Source organism: Neoarius graeffei, chromosome 3 (genome assembly GCF_027579695.1).
Source record: "Neoarius graeffei isolate fNeoGra1 chromosome 3, fNeoGra1.pri, whole genome shotgun sequence".
NCBI lineage: Eukaryota > Metazoa > Chordata > Actinopteri > Siluriformes > Ariidae > Neoarius > Neoarius graeffei.
Window position 1 is genome coordinate 116663567 of NC_083571.1, and position 22934 is coordinate 116686500.

General features: G+C 40.7%; 1 protein-coding gene across 2 annotated transcripts in view; it reads right to left on the minus strand.

Annotated features, from left to right (window-relative positions):
• fndc1 (fibronectin type III domain containing 1) overlaps positions 1-22934 on the minus strand; it is a 95742-nt gene that overhangs the window by 55476 nt on the left and 17332 nt on the right. The window contains exons 2-6 of one of the 2 annotated variants that reach the window (XM_060917973.1): positions 20785-20979; positions 20569-20655; positions 19156-19224; positions 1422-1631; positions 1043-1141 (exon numbers count right to left, since the gene is read on the minus strand). In XM_060917973.1, the coding sequence (XP_060773956.1) occupies positions 1043-1141; positions 1422-1631; positions 19156-19224; positions 20569-20655; positions 20785-20979 (660 nt within the window). The remainder of the gene's footprint in view (positions 1-1042; positions 1142-1421; positions 1632-19155; positions 19225-20568; positions 20656-20784; positions 20980-22934) is intronic. The other variant, XM_060917974.1, reaches the window with a different exon arrangement.

Genomic DNA, 22934 nt, shown 5'->3' on the forward strand with positions numbered 1-22934 from the left:
AACTAAGTCAGGCTTGTAGTACTCGAGTCCAACTCGTGCCCTAATTTTAAGGACTCGTGACTTGACTTGGACTCGAGCACTGATGACTCAGACTTGGACTCGTGCATTAACTGCATTTGGACTCGTAAATTGAAGATGAGGACTCAGATTTTTTTCTTTATTTTTTGTAACATGCCATAATAATTTGGCATAAGATATTTATAACTACACTAATTTTTGTACTAATTTTTGTGCAAGAGAATGCACATTCACTTGCTCATACGTCATGTTCAGTAACAAACTAACATTAATGGTGCTAAAATGCCTGAAGAGACGCCCCTAGGATTGTCCGCTTTGCTTATACAGACTTCTCGTGCAGTGGGAAAAATGCACTGCTGTGTGTTCCATATGTAGAAGAACTATCGAGGAGACGACGGGGACGACCTCGAACTTCAATCGCCATTTGGTAAGACTCCACCCCACCCAGAGAAGGAAGTGACACGCTGTGTTCGTTGCGCTGTTGATAGTGGGCGGGGCTTGCTGAGCGATGAACTAGGTAGTGTTAAGCCTCTCTCAAATTATTTGCTCTGTTGATAGTGGGTGGGGCTCGCTGAGCGATCAAATGCCTTGCTGATAAGAGAGGGTCAGAGGAAAATGGACAGATTGGTTCAAGCTTTTTTGCCAGGAAGGATAAGGCAACTTATAGCAACTCTTTACAACCGTGGTAAGCAGAAAAGCATCTCAGCATGCAACAGCAGAAGAACACATTGGGTTCCACTCCTGCAGCCAAGAACAGGAATCATAAAAACAAGTATAAGCTCCTGTTAAAGTGGCTGGTGAGTGTATATATAATGTAGTGAGTCCAGCAGATCTGGACTGTACCTGTGTGGGTTTTTTTTAATTATTATTACTCTTATGTAGCATATGTAAAACTGTGACAGGTAAATTTTACTGTCTCCTTCAGCTTGTAGTACTGAGACTTACAAGTCTGTTCTTAACTCATTTTCAACCAAAATCCCAGCTAGAACTTTCTAATATTGACAGCTACAATAACGGACTCTACCTGGAGGACGGTTTTCTGTATTGACAGTCTTGCTTGCTGGTATGTTCCTCTGTCGGGGTTTCTGTGCCTGTAGTGATACCACATAGATGGACTCAGATGCTACGAATAGAGGGAAATATCAGATACAGCCATGTATCATTATACCATATACGCCATGCTATTCACAAAATAAACATGCATTTTAACATTATATTGCTTACAAACCATGCTAATTAACTGTTAAAGTATACAAGCTTCTAGGATCTCGTTCTATTATATTAAGTAACTCGGCAACAGAGTTATCAGAGATAATAGTTTTAAGTGAACAACATAAGCAGGCTTGAGAAATATCAAAATCTATTTTCAAGTAATGTTCTCAGACGATGGCTATCGTCCTCACCTAGTTTAGGTTTGTTGGCGTTGCGCTGGTCAGCTTGGGGCTGACTGACGTCCACTCTAGGCTTCTTTTGAGAGCGGATGGGCAGGTATCCTCTTCTCTGTGGAGCCTCAGGGCCTGAGGAGGACTGAGGAGCTCTCTGTCGGAAGGTCTTTGGTCTCTGAACTCGAGGGCGAGGGCTTATCTTAGAGGAGAGCTCAGATGACCTCCTACCTAACGAGAGACCAAGACAATATTAGAGTTAGCATTAGCATTAGAAAAATGATCAACAGAAAATAAAAGAAAATAATTTTTAATGCAGTAATAACAGAAAACTAAAAGGAAATTAGGTTTAATAGGTTCAGGTATAATGAGCTTTTTTAACCTGCAAGATGGTGATTCCTCACTCTGAAGTATTATCTATTATAAGAGTACTCTTAACTCTTCTGATGTTAACAAGAACAAAAATGCAGCTTGTCATGTTACAGAGAAACTTCACAGCTCTTCATCCTGAAGACTCTCCGGTGTCAGAAAAACCTTAAAGTTACAACTCTGACCGTTACAAAGAGCTCACATTGGAGACGGAAATAAACTTTCCTTCACAGAAAACTTCACCATTGATGACACTTTTTAAAATCCATTTATGTTGAGCGTCCACTATACCAGTCCTGTTCATATATTAGAACAAGAATAAGCAGCTGGAAGTCCTGACCTAGACATGCTGTTATAGAAAATTCATCAACACCTTCTGATCAGTAAGAAAAAAACATTCAAGATCAGCCTGGTATGAAAATAAATGATACGTGTAGAGTACAGGTCAAAAGTTTCCACACACCTACTACTCATTCATAGGGTTTTCTGTATTTTGTATTTTCTACATTGTAGAACATCAAAAAAGACATCAAAACCATGAAATAACATCTGGAACATATATGGAATTATGTAGTAAACAAAGAAGAGTTAACAAACAAAATGTTTGATATTTTAGATTCTTCGAAGTATCCAGCGTTTACCTTGATGACGCTTTGCACACTATTGTCGTTATCTTAACCAGCTTCATGAGGGAGTCACCTGGAATGCTTTTCAATTAACAGGTGTGTCTCATCAAAAGGTAATTAGTGCAATTTCTTGAGATCAAACCGTAAATAGTAAATGAGACCGTCAATGACGGCGTAGCTCACTCTGGTCCTGTCTAGTCCAGAAGGAACGATCTAAAGTGGGCCACCTTGCACAGTTCTACTCTCAACCAATCAATTGTAATTGAGCAAATCTGGGTAGAAGTTCTATGCACCCTAGGTACCCCCATCTTCATGCCAGAAAGAATCAAAATCAGTGAAGAATTGAGGGAAAAGAAGCGATTTGTGTGGAAACTGCTCATTAGGGATTGATTCATTACTCCATATCTTCATTATTAATTGAATTTATGCAAATTTGGGTAGAAGCCATATGCACCCCAGGCAGACCTACCTTCCTGCCAAAAAGAATAAAAATCGGTGAAGAATTGAAAGAGAAGCGATTTTCGTGAAATGTGGAAGCCGCTGGATGACGGACAACACATGATGGCATTAAACTCATCACCTGTCGGCCATTTGAGCTAATAATAAGTTAAAAAATACAGTAAATAGCTCTATTCCACAAGTGTATTAATCCTTGTTATGTCAAGAATCGATCGACTAAGTAAAGAGAAATGTCATCCATCATTACTTTAAGACATGAAGTGTCTTTTAATTAATAAAAATAAAGAAAGACCATTGAATTAGGAGGTGTGTCCAAACTTTTGACTGGCACTGTATGTTTACTGTATACTGTATATGTAGACAGTATGTACTGATTCTAAAAGGAGAACTGAAGGCAAATTTTTTTATTATCAAAATTCTATTTATCTCATTTTATTAAATATCGGAATGCATTTTTGATCGCTATTTTGTCGCTGCTATAGCAAGTTCTGAGTGTTTGAAATATGCTCTGTAATATATCAGTCCATATGTCAAAGCAATGGCCGTAAACGAGATTCGTTGAGACCTGTGCGAGACATCGTAGGACGGAAGTAAAACGTACAGCGGAAATCAAAGTGACCGACATCTACAAATTACCAAAACTACAAATTACCCGGAGTATTACACTGAAAATGATAAGACCATAAACAATATGGAGGATGTGGTGAATGGTTTTAATCAATTCTTTGTAAATGTGGGACCAGATTTAGCGGCAAAAATAAAGGAACCCGAGACAACACAATGTGGGGACATAGAAGATATGGGGGACAGAAATCCAAGTACAATTTTTCTAACTGCAACTGATGAGGAAGAAATTATCCAAATTGTAAGAAAATGTAAAAACAAAACTTCTGCAGACTGGAATGATATAGACATGTTAACAGTAAAGACAGTTATTGAGGGAATTGTGAAACCACTCACCCACATCTGCAATTTATCTTTTCAATCAGGTACATTTCCAGACAAAATGAAAATTGCAAAAGTGATACCATTGTTTAAAAATGGAGATAGACACCATTTCACAAACTACAGGCCTGTTTCTTTACTCCCCCAATTCTCCAAAATACTCAAAAAACTTTTTTCAGATAGACTGGACAAATTCATTGAAAAACACAACCTCCTTACAGACGGTCAATATGGATTCAGAACGGACAGATCAACATCGATGGCACTAATGGAACTGATAGAGGAAATCACAAAATGTATAGACAATAAAAAAATAGCAATTGGAGTATTTGTGGACCTAAAAAAAGCATTTGATACTATTGATCATAGTATATTATTAAGTAAACTAGAAAAGTGTGGTGTTAGGGGAGTTGGGTGGAGCTGGCTGTCGAGCTATCTAAGAAACAGGCAACAGTTTGTGCAGATAGGTGACCATAAATCTGATTTCATGAACATTACATGCGGGGTACCACAGGGGTCAATATTAGGTCCGAAATTATTCATAATATATATCAATGACATATGTACAATTTCACAAGTACTGAAATTTGTTTTGTTTGCAGATGACACCAATATTTTTTGTTCCGGTGAGAATTTGCAGCAGACTTTAGAGACAATCACAACTGAAATAAATAAACTAAAACTATGGTTTGACAAAAATAAATTATCATTAAATCTAAGCAAAACAAAGATTATGTTGTTTGGGAGACACAAAATAGATTGTAATGTAGAATTGATAATAGACAATACTAAGATAGAAATGGTACAGGAAATTAAATTTCTTGGTGTGATTTTGGATCCTAAAGTCTGCTGGAAAGTAAAGTCTGTAGGATACGTACGAGCAAAACTGGCAAAGTGCTCGGCAATTCTGTGGAAAACAAAATATATTCTTGATTGTAAATCTTTGCGTACTCTATATTACTCATTATTTTTGCCATATCTGACTTATTGTGTCGAAGTCTGGGGAAACACCTACAAAACCACTCTGCAGCCGACATGTACAATACAGAAAAGAGCAATAAGGACAATAAACAAAACAGGATACAGAGAACATACAAACTCACTATTCATAAAATCACACATGTTGAAATTTATGGATCTGGTCAAATTCAGAACAGCACAAATAATGTACAAAGCAAGAAATAATCTACTGCCGAAAAATATACAAGGAATGTTTAGTGAGAGAGAGGGGGGATATAATCTAAGGGGAGACCTAAATTTTAAAAAACCAAAGGTTAGAACAAATATGAAAAGCATGTGCGTATCGAGCTGTGGGGTGACTTTATGGAACAGACTGGAGACAGAAATAAAACAAAGTGCAAATATAAATCTGTTTAAAAAAAGGTACAAAAAACATTTTTAAATAAGTATATTGAAGAGGAAGTATGTTAATGGAGGATGATGAGGGATAAATAGAATAGGGTTGATTGTTATATTAGAACTAGCTTAGTATATGGTATATATTTATTTATGGGGATAGATATCTTCATATTTACAGGGATAGGTATGTAGTAGATATTTATTTTTGTAATTATATATTTATATAGATATTTATGAAGTGTATATATGGAATGAAGTATATATTTAATTTTGTAACTAAATATTTATATAGATATTTATGACGTATATATATATATATATATATATATATATATATATATATATATATATATATATATATGTATGTATATATGTGTGTGTATATATATATATATATATATATAATATGTGTGTGTATGTATATGTGTATATATATATATATATATATATATATATATATATATATATATATGGATATGGTATGTAGTATATATTTATTTTTGTAATTATATATTTATATGGATAATCATGAAGTGTATATATGGTATATATTTTTATAGGTGTATTAATGTAGTTTGGATTTCGGGGTAGTTAAAAAGGGGTGGGAAATTAAAAAAAAGTATTGTACTTCTTCCCACTCCTTTTTTGAACAATGTGCGGTGTATTGTAATGTCTTAGCTCTTTATGTTATTTTATTTATTCTTTTTTTGTCACTTTTTCATTTTCTTTCTTTTGTATGTACAAATAGTTACATACATTTTTATACATGTTCGAAATAAATAAATTCATTCAAAATTCATTCATTCATTCATTCATCTGCCAACGTTGTCAAAAGCTACGCGCACCCTCTTTCAAATGCTGACGTAATCAAGCCGGAAGTTTTGTTTGTTTTGATAGCAAATCAGGAAAGTTTGAAAAAAGTAGGCAGTAATCGTCATTTAAACTCATTTTTGTGCAATATTTCGTTTGGAAAACAGTTTTCAAAATGGCGGCACTGACACCTGGCTGACACTTCATGTTTCGAAGTCTCGCACAAGTCTTGTGAAGGTCGCGCAGATAAGCGACGCCTGCCGTGGACCAAACGAACTAAATTCAGCACGGCTAAAAACCGAATAGGCCGATAAGTATAATATTTAATTGCAATTAGTTGCCAATACGAGTCACGATATAAGGTTACTAAAACCAAAAACGTAATTGAATAACACGTTAATAAAGAAATAAAGCAAGTTTAAAAATTACTTCAGTTCCCCTTTAATAAAGGTGTATCTTAAAACAAAAAATTCATCCATACATTATCCATAACCGCTTATCCTGTGCAGGGTCACGGGCGAGCTGGAGCCTATTCCAGCTGACTATGGGTGAGAGGTGGGGTACACCCTGGATAAGTCATCAGGTCATCACAGGGCTGACACACAGAGACAAACAACCATTCACACTCACATTCACACCTACGCTCAATTTATGGCCCTTTTCCACTACCCTTTTTCAGCTCACTTCAGCTCGCTTCAGCTCACTTCAGCCCGACACAGCTCGCGTTTCGACTACCAAAGAACAGCACGACTCGGCTCGCTTCAGCCCTGCTTAGCCCCTAAAACTCGCACCGTTTTGGAGTGGGGCTGAAGCGAGCCAAAGCGAGCCGAGTGAGGCTGGGGGCGTGAGCAGACACTCCCCTGTGCACTGATTGGTGAGGAGGAGTGTCCTCACATGCCCACACACGCCCCGCGAGCGCGCTGGGATCTGTAAACACCGTAAACCCGGAAGAATAATAATTACGAATTACGAGAATTTCTGAAGCCTTATGCGCCTCGCCTCATCTATACGCTCTTGCCAGTATCTGTTGGCGTTGTCGGTGACAACAAGCCACAGCACCAAGACCAGCAACACTAACGACTCCATGTTTATTGTTTACTATTCGGGTCGTGAGACTACCGCTTAAAAGATCACTGATGTCACTGTTTGCGCTGCCTAACGACATCACGTGACGTCCACCCACTTTCGCTAACTCCACCCAATGTGTCCACCCACTTCCAGCCAGCACGGTTCAGTGCGGTTGTAGTCGAAATGCAACTCCAACAGCCCTGCTCAGCTCGACTCAGCCCAACTCAGCACGGCACGGCTCAGCCCAACTCAGCCGCATTTGTAGTGGAAAAGCGGCATTAGAGCCACCAGTTAGCCTAACCTGCATGTCTTTGGACTGTGGGGGAAACCGGAGCACCCGGAGGAAACCCACACAGACACGGGGAGAACATGCAAACTCCACACAGAAAGGCCCCCATCAGCCACTGGGCTCGAACCCAGAACCTTCTTGCTGTGAGGTGACAGCGCTAACCACTACACCACCATGCCGCCCAAGAAATTCATTATAATAATAATAATTTAGAACAATCATTTTAAACTGGAATGTTTCGGCCATATCTGAGAAACGATATAAAAGTTTGTTGCTGGGACTTAAAAAGCAATGATGTGGCATAATGACCATTTATACGATGTTATTCATTAACTTTAAGATCTTCGTGACTTTCTTTAGCTGATCTGTTTTTTTTTTATGTGGCATCACTTTGCCTGTGTAAGTCATATTCTGGCTTCACAGATGTTGATTAGTTCTTGTAGCAAACAAATGAGATCTTGAATTTCAGATAAAACGCTTGCAGAATACAGAGAGAATTCAGCAGCACATGTTTATCCAAGCTTATAGCTATTCAGACCACACAGTCCTCTGCTCTCTCACTTCCTTTTGGCTGTTTTTCTAGTGTTATTCCCCATATGACTCGACCTGGCCAGCAGACAAGCAGGCAGTTTTTCCTCTCTTTCTGTCAAAGCATTGATTTCTCTCCCATTTTTCTGTGTCCTACTTTTTGTTCTCTCTTCTCATTCCTGTGCAGTCTAATATCATAGACGGTGTAATGAAAAACATCCCCCTGGGTTTTCCCTCTGTCTCCTTCAGTAATTAGTCACAGATGATAGACTGCAGTCTGACACACATCGGGCACAGTGTCACTGTATTTTGAAGGTTGATTGCAGTAAATCAGAATTGCGTATCTTAATCAAGATTTCCGAAAGCAACGCAAAGCTGAACGCTAAAGAGAGATATTCTGGGTTAGCCAAGAGCGAACAACATTTAGTCCTTGAATGCTGTTGCTCTGCTTGATTGAGTGTTTTCTCTGCTTCAGTGCACTTCTAGCTCATCTGAGTTCAAGTGTCTCTGGAACTTGAGTTAGACTTGAAATGGATAAAAAAAATATAGTACAGACAAAAAATTTATATACTAGAACCAGTGGCGGCTGGTAGTCTTTCAAACAGGGGAGGCTGGTCGGTTACGATATTTCCAGATTTTAAAAGAAAAAAGAAAAAACACATCAATTTTGCCCATACTCTTGCCTCTGATCTGGCTGATTGTTGGCAGGGTCACAAACTGTGAAATAACAGGTTCTTTTGGCCCATTAGCCTACTGTCCAATATACATGATGGTGGTGTTGGGGGGAGGGGTATATTTTAACATTTTATATTTTAAAATTGTGGCATGTTGTTTAAAAATTGATCATTATTGAAAGCAGCTCTTTGTCAGGAACCTCAGCAGTAACAGCAGAGTGTTCTGGAATAGGCACAAGCACTGACCTTGGGGAGCCAAACATAGAGCTGGGTGCCACACATTTCATTCAATGACACTTTCCCTATATTTTACTTATTTTGACTGAGAAATGTTTTATTGACAATTTTGATAACCCTTCACTTTTAATCCAGGTCTGTAGTGTGAAATGTTCTCGGCTGTGTTTTTGTTTAAAAATGTTTTCCAAATTGTAGCTGTGTTTAATTCATATCCAGAGAAATATATATTCTAATATAATATACTCAGCATAAACATTTTAAATAGATTCTATATTTTTGGTCCATCCATGACATATTACTAAAGTAGCCTATTTACTGTTGTTGATGTGGGTCACTTGCTGTTAGCCAATTCACTTTCTCGTACCAGGAGAGCTGAAAGGAACGAGTATTATTCCCGACCTTTTTCACCAAGTCAATTTGAGGCGTTGGTCTACCCTGCTCTTTAATTTTAATTTTTTCCTCGAAAGGAAGACTGGCAAATGGCTTCGCCAAAATTAAATCAGCAATGCTTGGCATCCGTGCGCAGCTTTCTTGCTAGCTGACTAGCCTCCTCAAGTTCAAGTTCAGTCACTCAAATAAACGAAATTTCTGGAACTAAGATAGCAAACTTGACAACACTATATTTACACTTTATTTACAATGAAAATATATACAAACTAAAAAAGCTGGTAGAAACCGTATGTAATGAATGAAATCGAAATGTAAGCTGATCTCTTACAATACACCACAGCACTTGCGAATCCGCATGGGACTGAACTGAGATTCACCGCTGCCTGTCTATATTTGAAACGAGCTGTCAAGTAAAGAAAATATCCAGCCGCTTTCACCAATCACCAGTCTCCTCGCAGAAAGCTTTGCCATGTCCCTCCCACTGTGAGGCTGGGAGTCCGTGGACAGGCGTTTTCGCAGTATTTGTCCAATAATCGTCTTGCATTTTGATATTGAAAAGCGCAGAGCTCCCAAATGCCATTGAAGTCCACTGAGGCTGGGCTGCATCGCGCTGTCACGAGGGGGAAAAACTCACGCGCACATTAGGCGAACTGGGGAAAGTTATAACGGAATGATTTCGCACTGTAGTTGGGTTGAGCACATAGATTTCTATGATTCTGGATCTGAAATAGCAATGTTATAAGGTCGGCTATAACATAAGCCTAGCGCAATTCATCCTACACGATGTTTGTCATTTTTAGAGGAGGCTGAGCCTCCCTCGTTGTCTTAGAGCAATCGCCCGTGACTAGAACTGAGTAATGCTGGCATGAATGAGTTCTAGATGGAGGAACAGGTCTGGAAGAAAAAGAGAGAGAGAATATGAGATGAAATTATTGTGTCTGTACTCGCTCGAGAACTTTAGTTTAATTCAGGATCATTTTTCCACCCTGTCTCACTTTCTAAGAGGCACACGCTTGAACATATTCACTCTGGCACAATGACTGAAGGTACACTGGAATTAAAATTATACTAAACTCATGAGAGACTGGACAAGTCTTGAAACACAATTACATGGCAGCAGCAGGAAAGGGAGATGCTTTAACCATCATGTCAGTGTGTTTCATTAAGCCAATATTTCTCTGGTTTATTTTTAAATATTTAACAGTTATTCCACGAAATCAAAATCGGTGCTACACGCCTCGTCAACTATCAGCTCGTCTAGATTGAGTGGAATAACTCTTTTATTATATCCACATTCACTGGATTTTGAGAATTATTTATAACTATTTATAATTCTTGATAAATAAAAAAAGATACATTCTTATTCATACCACTTTCATTCTATATTTTGCTGCTTTTTTGTATTATTTGGGGTTTTGAGTAGTTTCGAGTAGTTTTTATTTCATCTTCGGTTGGTTCAGCAACATTTTTTTTCTCTATTCACAGTATATGAGCTGATGTCCTAGTAGTAGAGTAGCCAATCAGAGTGCGCAATTACTCATATCCAGTGAATGTGGATAAAATAATAACAAGAAGACAGAGTCATCGATATCCCCCACCCTATATACCAAGTTTCAAGATATTATTTGTCACATTTTTCAAGTTCTGCTGCAGGAAACCAACCCGACCTCTTTACACTGACCTCAGCAGCCCGTGGCATAAACCCACCGGACCTTTGGTCCAGGGGAGCTAAAAATTAACATTTCTCAAATTTCTTACTATCAAAAGGCACATATACATTACTTAATCAACACATACACCAACTTTCAAGACCAAACCACTCAGTGTTCAAGTTCTGCTCCAGAAACAAAACCTACCCCTCAGACTAACCTGAGAGACTAAGTCTGAAATTGTTTCCATGGAAACATGAAAAATTTAAATTTCTCTAATTTCTTAGTATGAAAAGGCACACCTACATCACCTTGTTAACATGTATACCAAGTTTCAAATCAGTATCATGAATAGTTTTGGATATATGCTCCGGAAACAAATATTGCTCTTCGAAACTAAGTCAAAATCTATTTTTTACGTAAAAATTTGAAAAATACTTTTTTTTCAAAAATCCAAAATAGCAAAAGGCACCAGTTCACATGTTGCTTGATGTGTATACAAAGTTTCATGAAGATATCTTCTGTAGTTTTAAAGATATGGCCCGGAAACGAAAACATGACCGGATGGACAGACGGATGGACGGAACCCTTTTCTATATCCCCCACCAAACTTCGTTTGGGCGGGGGATAATAATTATGACCCCTTGTGCTTCACAGCCTCATCCTTGGCTTGAATTTGAGCTCAGGTTGCGGTGTGTTTGTAGTTTTGCATATTCACCCTGTTCATGTTACTTCCTCCAGGTTCACTGGTGGCTTCCTAAAGACATGCCACCAAATCAACCTTGACCCTGAAGGTGAATGATTTTACCCCTACTCTTCTCCTTTAAAGGCAAGAATTTAGGCGATGCAGCTGCATCATTCGATGTAGAGGAGAAGACAGTGTACAGTGGTGCTTGAAAGTTTGTGAACCCTTTATAATTTTCTATAATTTCTGCATAAATGACCTAAAACATCATCAGATTTTCACACAAGTCCTAAAAGTAGATAAAGAGAACCCAGTTAAACAAATGAGATAAAAATATTATACTTGGTCATTTATTTATTGAGGAAAATGATCCAATATTACATATCTGTGAGTGGCAAAAGTATGTGAACCTTTGCTTTCAGTATCTGGTGTGACCCCCTTGTGCAGCAATAACTGCAACTAAACGTTTCTGGTAACTGTTGATCGGTCCTGCCCACCGGCTTGGAGGAATTTTAGCCCGTTCCTCCGTACAGAACAGCTTCAACTCTGGGATGTTGGTGGGTTTCCTCACATGAACTGCTCGCTTCAGGTCCTTCCACAGCATTTCAACTGGATTAAGGTCAGGACTTTGACTTGGCCATTCCAAAACATTAACTTTATTCTTCTTTAACCATTCTTTGGTAGAACGACTTGTGTGCTTAGGGTCGTTGTCTTGCTGCATGACCCACCTTCTCTTGAGATTCAGTTCATGGATAGATGTCCTGACATTTTCCTTTAGAATTCGCTGGTATAATTCAGAATTCATTGTTCCATGATACTACCACCTCCATGTTTCACAGATGGGATAAGGTTCTTATGCTGGAATGCAGTGTTTTCCTTTCTCCAAACATAATGCTTCTCATTTAAACCAAAACGTTCTATTTTGGTCTCATCCATCCACAAAACATTTTTCCAATAGCCTTCTGGCTTGTCCACATGATCTTTAGCAAACTGCAGATGAGCAGCAATGTTCTTTTTGGAGAGCAGTGGCTTTCTCCTTGCAACCCTGCCATGCACACCATTGTTGTTCAGTGTTCTCCTGATGGTGGACTCATGAACATTAACATTAGCCAATGTGAGAGAGGCCTTCAGTTGCTTAGAAGTTACCCTGGAGTCCTTTGTGACCTCGCCGACTATTACACGCCTTGCTCTTGGAGTGATCTTTGTTGGTCGACCACTCCTGGGGAGGGTAACAATGGTCTTGAATTTCCTCCATTTGTACACAATCTGTCTGACTGTGGATTGGTGGAGTTCAAACTCTTTAGAGATGGTTTTGTAACCTTTTCCAGCCTGATGAGCATCAACAACGCTTTTTCTGAGGTCCTCAGAAATCTCCTTTGTTCGTGCCATGATACACTTCCACAAACCTGTGTTGTGAAGGTCAGACTTTGATAGATCCCTGTTCTTTAAATAAAACAGGGTGCCCACTCACACTCATATTTCTGCAGAAATCTACAACCCCGATTCCAAAAAAGTTGGGACAAAGTACAAATTGTAAATAAAAACAGAATGCAATGATTTGGAAGTTTCAAAATTCCATATTTTATTCAGAATAGAACATAGATGACATATCAAATGTTTAAACTGAGAAAATGTATCATTTAAAGAGAAAAAATAGGTGATTTTAAATTTCATGACAACAACACATCTCAAAAAAGTTGGGACAAGGCCATGTTTCCCACTGTGAGACATCCCCTTTTCTCTTTACAACAGTCTGTAAACGTCTGGGGACTGAGGAGACAAGTTGCTCAAGTTTAGGGATAGGAATGTTAACCCATTCTTGTCTAATGTAGGATTCTAGTTGCTCAACTGTCTTCGGTCTTTTTTGTCGTATCTTCCGTTTTATGATGCACCAAATGTTTTCTATGGGTGAAAGATCTGGACTGCAGGCTGGCCAGTTCAGTACCCGGACCCTTCTTCTACGCAGCCATGATGCTGAACGCTTTTTCTGAGGTCCTCAGAAATCTCCTTTGTTCGTGCCATGATACACTTCCACAAACATGTGTTGTGAAGATCAGACTTTGATAGATCCCTGTTCTTTAAATAAAACAGGGTGCCCACTCACACCTGATTGTCATCCCATTGATTGAAAACACCTGACTCTAATTTCACCGTCAAATTAACTGCTAATCCTAGAGGTTCACATACTTTTGCCACTCACAGATATGTAATATTGGATCATTTTCCTCAATCAATAAATGATCAAGTATAATATTTTTTCTCATTTGTTTAACTGGGTTCTCTTTATCTACTTTTAGGACTTGTGTGAAAATCTGATGATGTTTTAGGTAATTTATGCAGAAATTATAGAAAATTCTAAAGGGTTCACAAACTTTCAAGCACCACTATATACCTCAAGTCAAGTCCAGTCAAGTTTGTTTGTATAGTGCTTTTAACAATAGACATTGTCCCAAAGCAGCTTTACAGAATCTGAATGACCCAAGACATGAGCCAATTTTATCCCTAATCTATCCCCAATGATGAAGCCTGTGGCGACGGTGGCAAGGAAAAACTCCCTCAGACAACATGAGGAAGAAACCTTGAGAGGAACCAGACTCAAAAGGGAACCCATCCTCACCTGGACAACAACAGACAACATGACTATAACATTAACAGTTTTAACATGAAGTCTGTTTTGTTGATGTTATAAACTCTTCACTGATGGAAACTTGAGTGCAAAACTGTTCATGACAACCACAGTCCCAAAGTTAGCAAGTCAACTGTAGTCCTCAGCCATAAAAGCATTACTGTAAGAGTCCAGAGTGTCTTCCAAGAGTGACTTTCAGCTGTCCATATGGGGCCGTCCTCCACAGGAACGATGTGATGTGACCTCTTTTATACCTCTCTCTCTCTTCATCTGTTTCTTACGTTCCCTATTTACATCCCCTTCCCTTTCTAAGGGTTTTTATGGTATCTGCCTCATTGAACTCTATCTTGATTTCTGGCAGGTGCTGGATGAACCGGCCAGCTCTAGGAGCCAGAGCAGCTGACAGTCGAGCTATGTGTGCACTCAGCTGGGTTTTACAGGCCCTGGCTCCCAACATGTGTTCACACCTGGTGATACTGAACGGGCCAATTAAGAATTCCTACATGTCTTATTCGAATGCTGTTCCACCAACACTTAAGCATCACATAACTTGGGGCATGCATCACAAAAGTTATCATAAAAATGTAACTCTCAGAGCTTCATTTTTACTGCTTGCAATTTAATGAGATGTTGACAATGAACTCCCCAGCCCTAAAATTTAAAATTTCTTTAAAATTTCTGTGTACGTGTATTATCAGTTAGCAGCTAAGAAAATTAATCCTTTAGTTTTTTTTTTCTAAAAGTACACAGTTTATAGCATTATATTAAATATTAAGTAATAAATTCAGTGTTGGCTGTGATTTTGAAACATTTCATTGCATTGCAAAAAAAAAAATGAACCCAGTACCCTCAGACAGATGTTAACTTATATCTCTTATTATCTGCCAGCCAGCCAGCCAGAGATTACAGTACAATGTTATGGCGTCACCATGGCATTTCCACGGTGAGATCTAAAACAGTATTGAAACAGCATTATAGGAATGCTAAGCCGATGCCAACTTCACAGACGTCAATCAGATGAAAAAAAAAACACAACAAAACCCTCTTTTAACTTGATCTCTTTCAGCATTATCTCTTTATCTTTTCCCTCAGCCTTGCTTTATCTTTTAAATATAAATAAGTGTCATCTGACATAATGGGTTCCTGCTGTGGTAACCGAATCCACTGAGGTATGCTTAATATCCCAAGAAGGAAGTAATACTGTAATATAGTAACTTCTACTGCATGTGCATTTATTGCTGTCTTTATACAATTACAAAGGCATTTGGAGACTAAAAGCGGTAATTCTATCTGACAGTGCTACTATAGCTATCCATTTTGTTTCTCTTTTACCTCATTTACTCATGGGAGTGAAGGAAACTATTGTCATTTGGTTTATATAGGCAGATTTCTTCTCTTGGAGAAGGAAGAACCCTTGGAAAGCCCTTCGTACCCTTGGAGAGGTAACACACTCACAGTTTGGCTTCAGGCAAACTTGGTGGATTTAAAGAAAACAAATTAAATGCGTTATTTTAATAAATATATAACTGTGAGACAGGCGGCACAGTGGTGTAGTGGTTAGCGCTATCGCCTCACAGCAAGAAGGTCCGGGTTCGAGCCCCGTGGCCGGCGAGGGCCTTTCTGTGCGGAGTTTGCATGTTCTCCCCGTGTCCGCGTGGGTTTCCTCCGGGTGCTCCGGTTTCCCCCACAGTCCAAAGACATGCAGGTTAGGTTAACTGGTGACTCTAAATTGAGCGTAGGTGTGAATGTGAGTGTGAATGGTTGTCTGTGTCTATGTGTCAGCCCTGTGATGACCTGGCGACTTGTCCAGGGTGTACCCCGCCTTTCGCCCGTAGTCAGCTGGGATAGGCTCCAGCTTGCCTGCGACCCTGTAGAAGGATAAAGCGGCTAGAGATAATGAATGAATGAAACTGCAATTACACAAAATAGATAAAAGTATGTGGACACCTGACTCTCACACCCGTATGTGGGCTTTCCCCAAACTGTTGCAAAGTTGTAAGCGCACAATTATCTTAAATGTCTTTATATGCTGTAGCAAGAAGATCACTAGAACTAAGTTGCTCAAACTTGTTTCCCCATGACAGTGCACTTATTCATAAAGCAAGCTTTATAAAGACATAGTTTGCCAGGGGTTGATGCGGAAGAAATTGAGTGGCTTGCACATGGCTGAATGAGCACAAATCCCCATAGCCACAAATATCCAGTGGAAAGCCTTCCCAGAAGACTGGGCGCAGCAAAATGGGGACCAACGTCCATGTTAATGCCCATGGTTTTAGAATGGACACATATCGGTGTGATGGTCAGGTTCCTACATGCTTTTGGGTCATATAGTGTAGAAATAAGACTATGAGCGAAATAAACGTCAACAAGTATGCCAGTTGGACCTTTTAAAACTGCTTCATTTTTGCCATTTTGACGAGCCTTATACTAGCAAAGCTAGGTTATAAATTATTTACTTGTTAATGCTGTTCAATATTATTTGCAAAACTAGAGTTTCGAAGCGTGTTTCAGATAGCTGTTGCGTTCACTCCTACACAAGGGGACTGCTCTTTCTGCTTCCTGTTTATCATTTTTCTTGTTTTCTGTGTTTCAACACCACCCTGATCAGGGTTTACACTCTCCCTCATAATAACAAGGAAGAAGAACAACAACATTATTCATCACGCATACACTTAAAGCTAGACGACCTTTCAACTTCATAAAATCAGTGAAATTTAGTTCCGTCTGAAATGTGGTCATTGTGATACATGTTTATTTCTGTAATATCTCACAAAATATCAGGCCATTCTGTGGCTGGGAAGTTATTTAATTTGAGGGGATTAAAGCAAATAATGTGCATGAAATCGCTCGCTTCGCGCAGTCAAGCAGACAGAGGAAGTCCGTGTGTGCATGCGCAGTCACCTTCTTCTTCTTCTTTTGGGTTTTACGGCAGCTGGCATCCACAGTGTTGCATTACTGCCATCTACAGGTTTACCTTTGACCCTGCACTGACAGTTCCATCATTCTGTCGCTAAACGAACAGCTGATCACACCGAGGTGCTCGCTGAGCGCCCATATTTATTAGTTTGTTAGTTAGCCCACCACGTGATGCATGACATAGTATCTTGAATTGGGTCATGGTGAAGCAGGAAAAAACAGCGGATAATTTAGGGTCACACGGCCCTAAATTCATTAATTGTTCTATTAAATAAATAAATAAATAAAATTGGAAGTCTGTGATTCGAATTCAGTAGCTTTCGGTCCACTGAACAAAAATAATTACGTCTCGTCTCGTCTCATCTCATCTCGTCTTCTTCCGCTTTATCCGGGACCGGGTCGCGGAGGCAGCAGTCTAAGCATGGAAGCCCAAACTTCCCTTTCCCCAGACACCTCGGCCAGCTCCTCGGGAAGAACACCGAGGCGTTCCCAGGCCAGCCGAGAGACATAGTCCCTCCAGCGTGTCCTGGGTCTTCCCCGGGGCCTCCTCCCGGGGGGACATGCCTGGAACACCTCCCCAGGGAGGCATCCAGGAGGTATTCGAAAAAGATGCCCAAGCCACCTCAGCTGATTCCTCTTGATGTGGAGGAGCAGCAGCTCTACTCCGAGCTCCTCCCGAGTGACTGTGCTTCTCACCCTATCTCTAAGGGAGCGCCCAGCCACCCTGCGAAGGAAACTCATTTCGGCCGCTTGTATCCGTGATCTTGTTCTTTCGGTCATTACCCAAAGCTCATGACCATAGGTGAGAGTCGGAACGTAGATCGACCGGTAAACTGAGAGCTTCGCCTTTTGGCTCAGCTCCTTCTTCACCATGACGGACCGGTAAAGCGACCGCATCACTGCGGAGGCTGCACCGATCCGCCTGTCGATCTCACGCTCCATCCTTCCCTCACTCGTGAACAAGATCCCGAGATACTTAAACTCCTCCACTTGAGGCAGGACTTCTCCACCAACCTGGAGAGGGCAAGCCACCCTTTTCCGGTCGAGAACCATGGCCTCGGACTTGGAGGTGCTGATTCTCATCCCAGCCGCTTCACACTCGACTGCAAACCGCCCCAGTGCATGCTGAAGGTCCTGGTTTGAAGAAGCCAACAGGACAACATCATCCGCAAAAAGCAGAGATGAAATCCTGTGGTTCCCAAACAGGATTCCTTCCGGCCCCTGGCTGCGCCTAGAAATTCTGTCCATAAAAATTATGAACAGAACCGGTGACAAAGGGCAGCCCTGCTGGAGTCCAACATGCACTGGGAACAGGTCTGACTTACTGCCGGCAAGTGTCAGGGAAAATTATTTTTATAACCTACACTTGAAAAATCTGAAAGGCAGTACAATGAAATTCCTCTCTGCATTTAACCCATCTGAAGCAGTGAACACACATTAGCAATGAGCACACATAGCCCAAGGCTGCCCCATATTCTTTGGACTGTGGGGGAAACCAGAGCACCCGGAGGAAACCCACACAGACACGGGGAGAACATGCAAACTCCACACAGAAAGGCCCCCGTCAGCCACTGGGCTCGAACCCAGAACCTTCTCGCTGTGAAATGACAGTGCTAACCACTACACCATCGTGCCACCCCCCCAAAAAAAGTACTGAGTACGAATCTGAATTTAACCTCTGATTAACAATATGTGATTGTCTTTCTTGGATGTCATGTATACGGGCACCATCTGTCTTCCAGCCAAAGATCTACCTGTCTACCTGCCTCCTTCTGGAGGGACATAAATTCCAAAACGTTTCTTGCTCCCACCACAGAAAGTCCTTAGAAGTGTGGATTTTAAAATGCCGAGGAAAGACACTAAGACGTGAATTCTGTCATCTGGATACGTCGTATTTTCCCCTGAGTGATCTGAGATAGACATGACGTATTTATGCTTCTAGACTCTGCTAGAGATGGCGAAGGATACTGGTGAAGATAAACTCTTGATAGTCTGATGCATGATTGCTTCTGAAGGAAGTCATTGCCTTTCACAGCTGCTAAATACTATTTGAAAGTGTTATTTTTCAGTTTGGTGAACTGATATTAGCTGTTGAAAATAATGATGAGACTGTATGAAATCCTACCTGGTGAGGAGCTGTTTGAAGAAGATTCACTTTCAACAGCAAAGCCATCCAGTTTGACCAACTCCCCACCTGTGGTGAAAAACAAAGCCAGTTTATTTTGGCAGTTTCATTTCTGATAATGATGATTTATTAGGATCAAAGTACCACTGTTAAACTGACAAACTGAGAATATATTGTAGAACACTTCATTAAAACTTTTACTTAATCTTACAGTATTAAAATAAAAATGATTCAACAGTGGGGCGGCACGGTGATGTAGTGGTTAGCGCTGTCGCCTCACAGCAAGAAGGTCCGGGTTCGAGCTCCGTGGCCGGCGAGGGCCTTTCTGTGCGGAGTTTGCATGTTCTCCCCGTGTCCGCGTGGGTTTCCTCCGGGTGCTCCGGTTTCCCCCACAGTCCAAAGACATGCAGGTTAGGTTAACTGGTGACTCTAAATTGAGCGTAGGTGTGAATGTGAGTGTGAATGGTTGTCTGTGTCTGTGTGTCAGCCCTGTGATGACCTGGCGACTTGTCCAGGGTGTACCCCGCCTTTCGCCCGTAGTCAGCTGGGATAGGCTCCAGCTCGCCTGCGACCCTGTAGAACAGGATAAAGCGGCTACAGATAATGAGATGAGATGAGATGAGATGAGATGATTCGACAGACAAATTTATGGCCTATGTACAGCAGTGATTTGTGTACTGATTGAGTGCGGTGTTCTGCAAATGCATCTATGCCGACGGATATTGTTTGTCAGAGACAGAAAAGGAAATAATTTTGAGATTTATGCGGCATGCTTTGGATGGGTGACAAGCTGCCACAATACAAGGCCTTGATTTTAGCTTTGTGTCTGACAACACAAATCTTGACTATTGGCTTTTTACAAACATTTTTTTTATGGTGGAGTGCGATTCCAGATTCTAGGGGAAGCCAATAATGGAGGAGACCAGAATAATTAGAAAAGCAGACTGGACTGATTATATTCTGTACTGTGCTCAAGTGTGTGTCATTTTATTAGACATCCAGTCTGGTTTTAAAAGGCATGATTAAGAATAAGCAGGGAGGCAATGAAGTTATAAATATTTTCTGTGTAAAAGATCAAAAATGAGTTTTAACCACATTACAACTTTGCTGAAGCGTGGATTGACAACGTAATATTGAAATAGTATTTCTGTTATGTGTAACGCTTTTATAAAAAAAAAAAAAACAAGTTGTTATAGATTGGTCAGACATAAAAGAAGTGTGCTTTTGTAGGTTCCTGAATGCAGTCAGTTAAACATGCGCAAAAACTTCATAGCTGCTCGAGATAAAACCAAGACCATAATAGCAACCATAGGAAACAACAGAAAGCTTTCTCATACTTTCATGTGCATGCACACACACACACACACACACACACACACACACACACACACACACACACACACACACACATACCTCCTGGAGTTTCTGCTCTGTAGACTGGTTTACTCATTCCGTCCTCATTCTCAGAATTCATCTTGAGAAAGTGCAGGACTCCAGGCTCTAACACACACACACACACACGCACCGTGCAAATTAGAGAAATAGTGCATGCTATAATCATGCATTTCATACTTCCAATTCATTTACATCTTTGCGTGACTATTGGCTGTCAACATCTATCCACCTTACCTACGTCCTCTAGTACCTCGGAGCGGCGGTCCTTGTCCACTTTGATGAAGCGGAGAGACCTCATGGACTTTCCGTAGCCAATACTGTATCGATCCACTGGCCGACCGTCCAGCTCGTTAGGTGGGTCCCATGTCACCTTTAAGCCCTTCTCCACTGACGTTAGCTTCACATTGCGAGGATGGAGTGGTTTAAATGCTAAGAGAGAACCAAACAAAATGGCTGACACTTTCTGCCACATGTGCCGTCAATTCAAAGATTTATTAAGTTCATGCACGTGAATCAGGTAGCGATAATGATCTGCTTAGTATATAATGTTTTTCAAGCTTGAAGTGTTGCCAAAAGATTCTACTAGGAATGTGAAATGCACTGATTAAATCTCATATGGGTTTGATTCCCAAATTGCGGTTAGCTTTAGTTGCTTTTCATTCACAGAACTTCATTGATGATTTAGTTTGATTAACAATACTGGACTCACTATTCAATATTCTCAAAATAATTAGAACAAAATTTGAAAAAAATTTATTTATGACTGAAAACAATATCTGTATGATGATGTTTGTCCTTCGGGGTCGAAGATGACCATGACTTCAATTTGGTGGGTGGTGGTTGTGGGTCCGGAGATGACTGACAAGGCCAAGCCGGGCTTTGAAGGTACACCCACATGTCAACATTCCACGTGCCAAGGTTGAGTACCTTTCAAGTGCTGAGTGGGATCCCCGCCAGCTGTGGTGTGCTGGCCACAATGAGGTGAAGCAGGCTATGTTTGGGGCACCTTTTCTAGTCCCTTTTGCCATGGAGGTGAGCAGAGTGAATCCTAAACAGGGCTACTCAGACACCCAGGGGGCTGCCGAACTCCGCTGCTGCTTCGTTCCAGCAGGGAGCGAGCCTATACCCTGGGCTGCCTGTGTGCAGGTTCGTGACTACAGCTTCCAGTGTTTCCACACCTGCTGCTTCACCACTTGCCCATTGCCAAAGGATGTGAATTTGAACTTGAACTCATGACTTGTGTGTGACTTGGATTAGAGTGAGGGAGAGTTGCGTAGCTGTCAGCCTCACTCTTGCTCTTGTTGACTTGCTGACTTTGGGACTGCAGTTGTCGTGAATGGTTTTGCGCTCGGGTTTCTGCTGGTGGGGGGTTTATAGCATCAACGAAGCTGACTTTATGTTAGGACTGTTAATGTTATAGTCATGTTGTCTGTTGTTGCCCGGATGGGGATGGATTCCCTTTTGAGTCTGGTTCCTCTCGAGGTTTCTTGCCACCGTTGCCACAGGCTTGCTCATTGGGGATAGATTAGAGATAAAATTAGCTCATGTTTTAAGTCGTTCAAATTCTGTAAAGCTGCTTTGTGACAATGTTTATTGTTAAAAGCACTATACAAATAAACTTGACTTGACTCTCTCGTCCCGACCTAACTGGGTCCAGGGGCAAGACAGAATCAAGACAACTGGAACTAGATCGGGATGCAGTGGATGATAAACAGTGTTCTCCGTGTTGCACTGTGCTCTGATCGTGCTCCACAAATGCTTTGTTGTGTCCGCCTTCCTGCCCGTTGAACCACCAGGTGGTGACTCCTCCGCGCAGTCTGCCGAATCCAGTCTTCGGTCATAACCCTGACCAGGGGGAGTTTTTATTTTATTTATTTTTTATTTAACCAGGAAAAGTCCCATTGAGTTACAATAACTCTTCTCCCAGGGAATCCTGGCCAAGACTGGCGGCAAAAAGTTTCAAAATACATAAAGTATTGTGGTTGTGAGGGGTTGCTAGGGCTTGCTCAAGGCACCACCCCAGGCTAGTGGAGGGAAGGAGATGCCTTACTACTCCATTGCATGGCGGTCAAGGACGGCACACGCCCACTGCCCTAAAGTTATATTTTGTCTGTATATAACTATGATGACTATAAATAAAAAAAATTGCCATGAACAACAAAACGTACTAAAGGTTCACCATATCTTACAATGAATGAATGAATGAATTCTCCAAAAATATACCTATTAAATAATAAAGTCTATGACCTGGGTCTTTGAAAACGAGCTCCATAGCAGCACATGAGGTGTCATTATCACCGGAAACAGAAAGTCTGCTAAAATGCCTGAATTCCACAGCTTGTTTCTGTTTACACCATAAATCACAGAGGTGCAAGGCTGGTGGT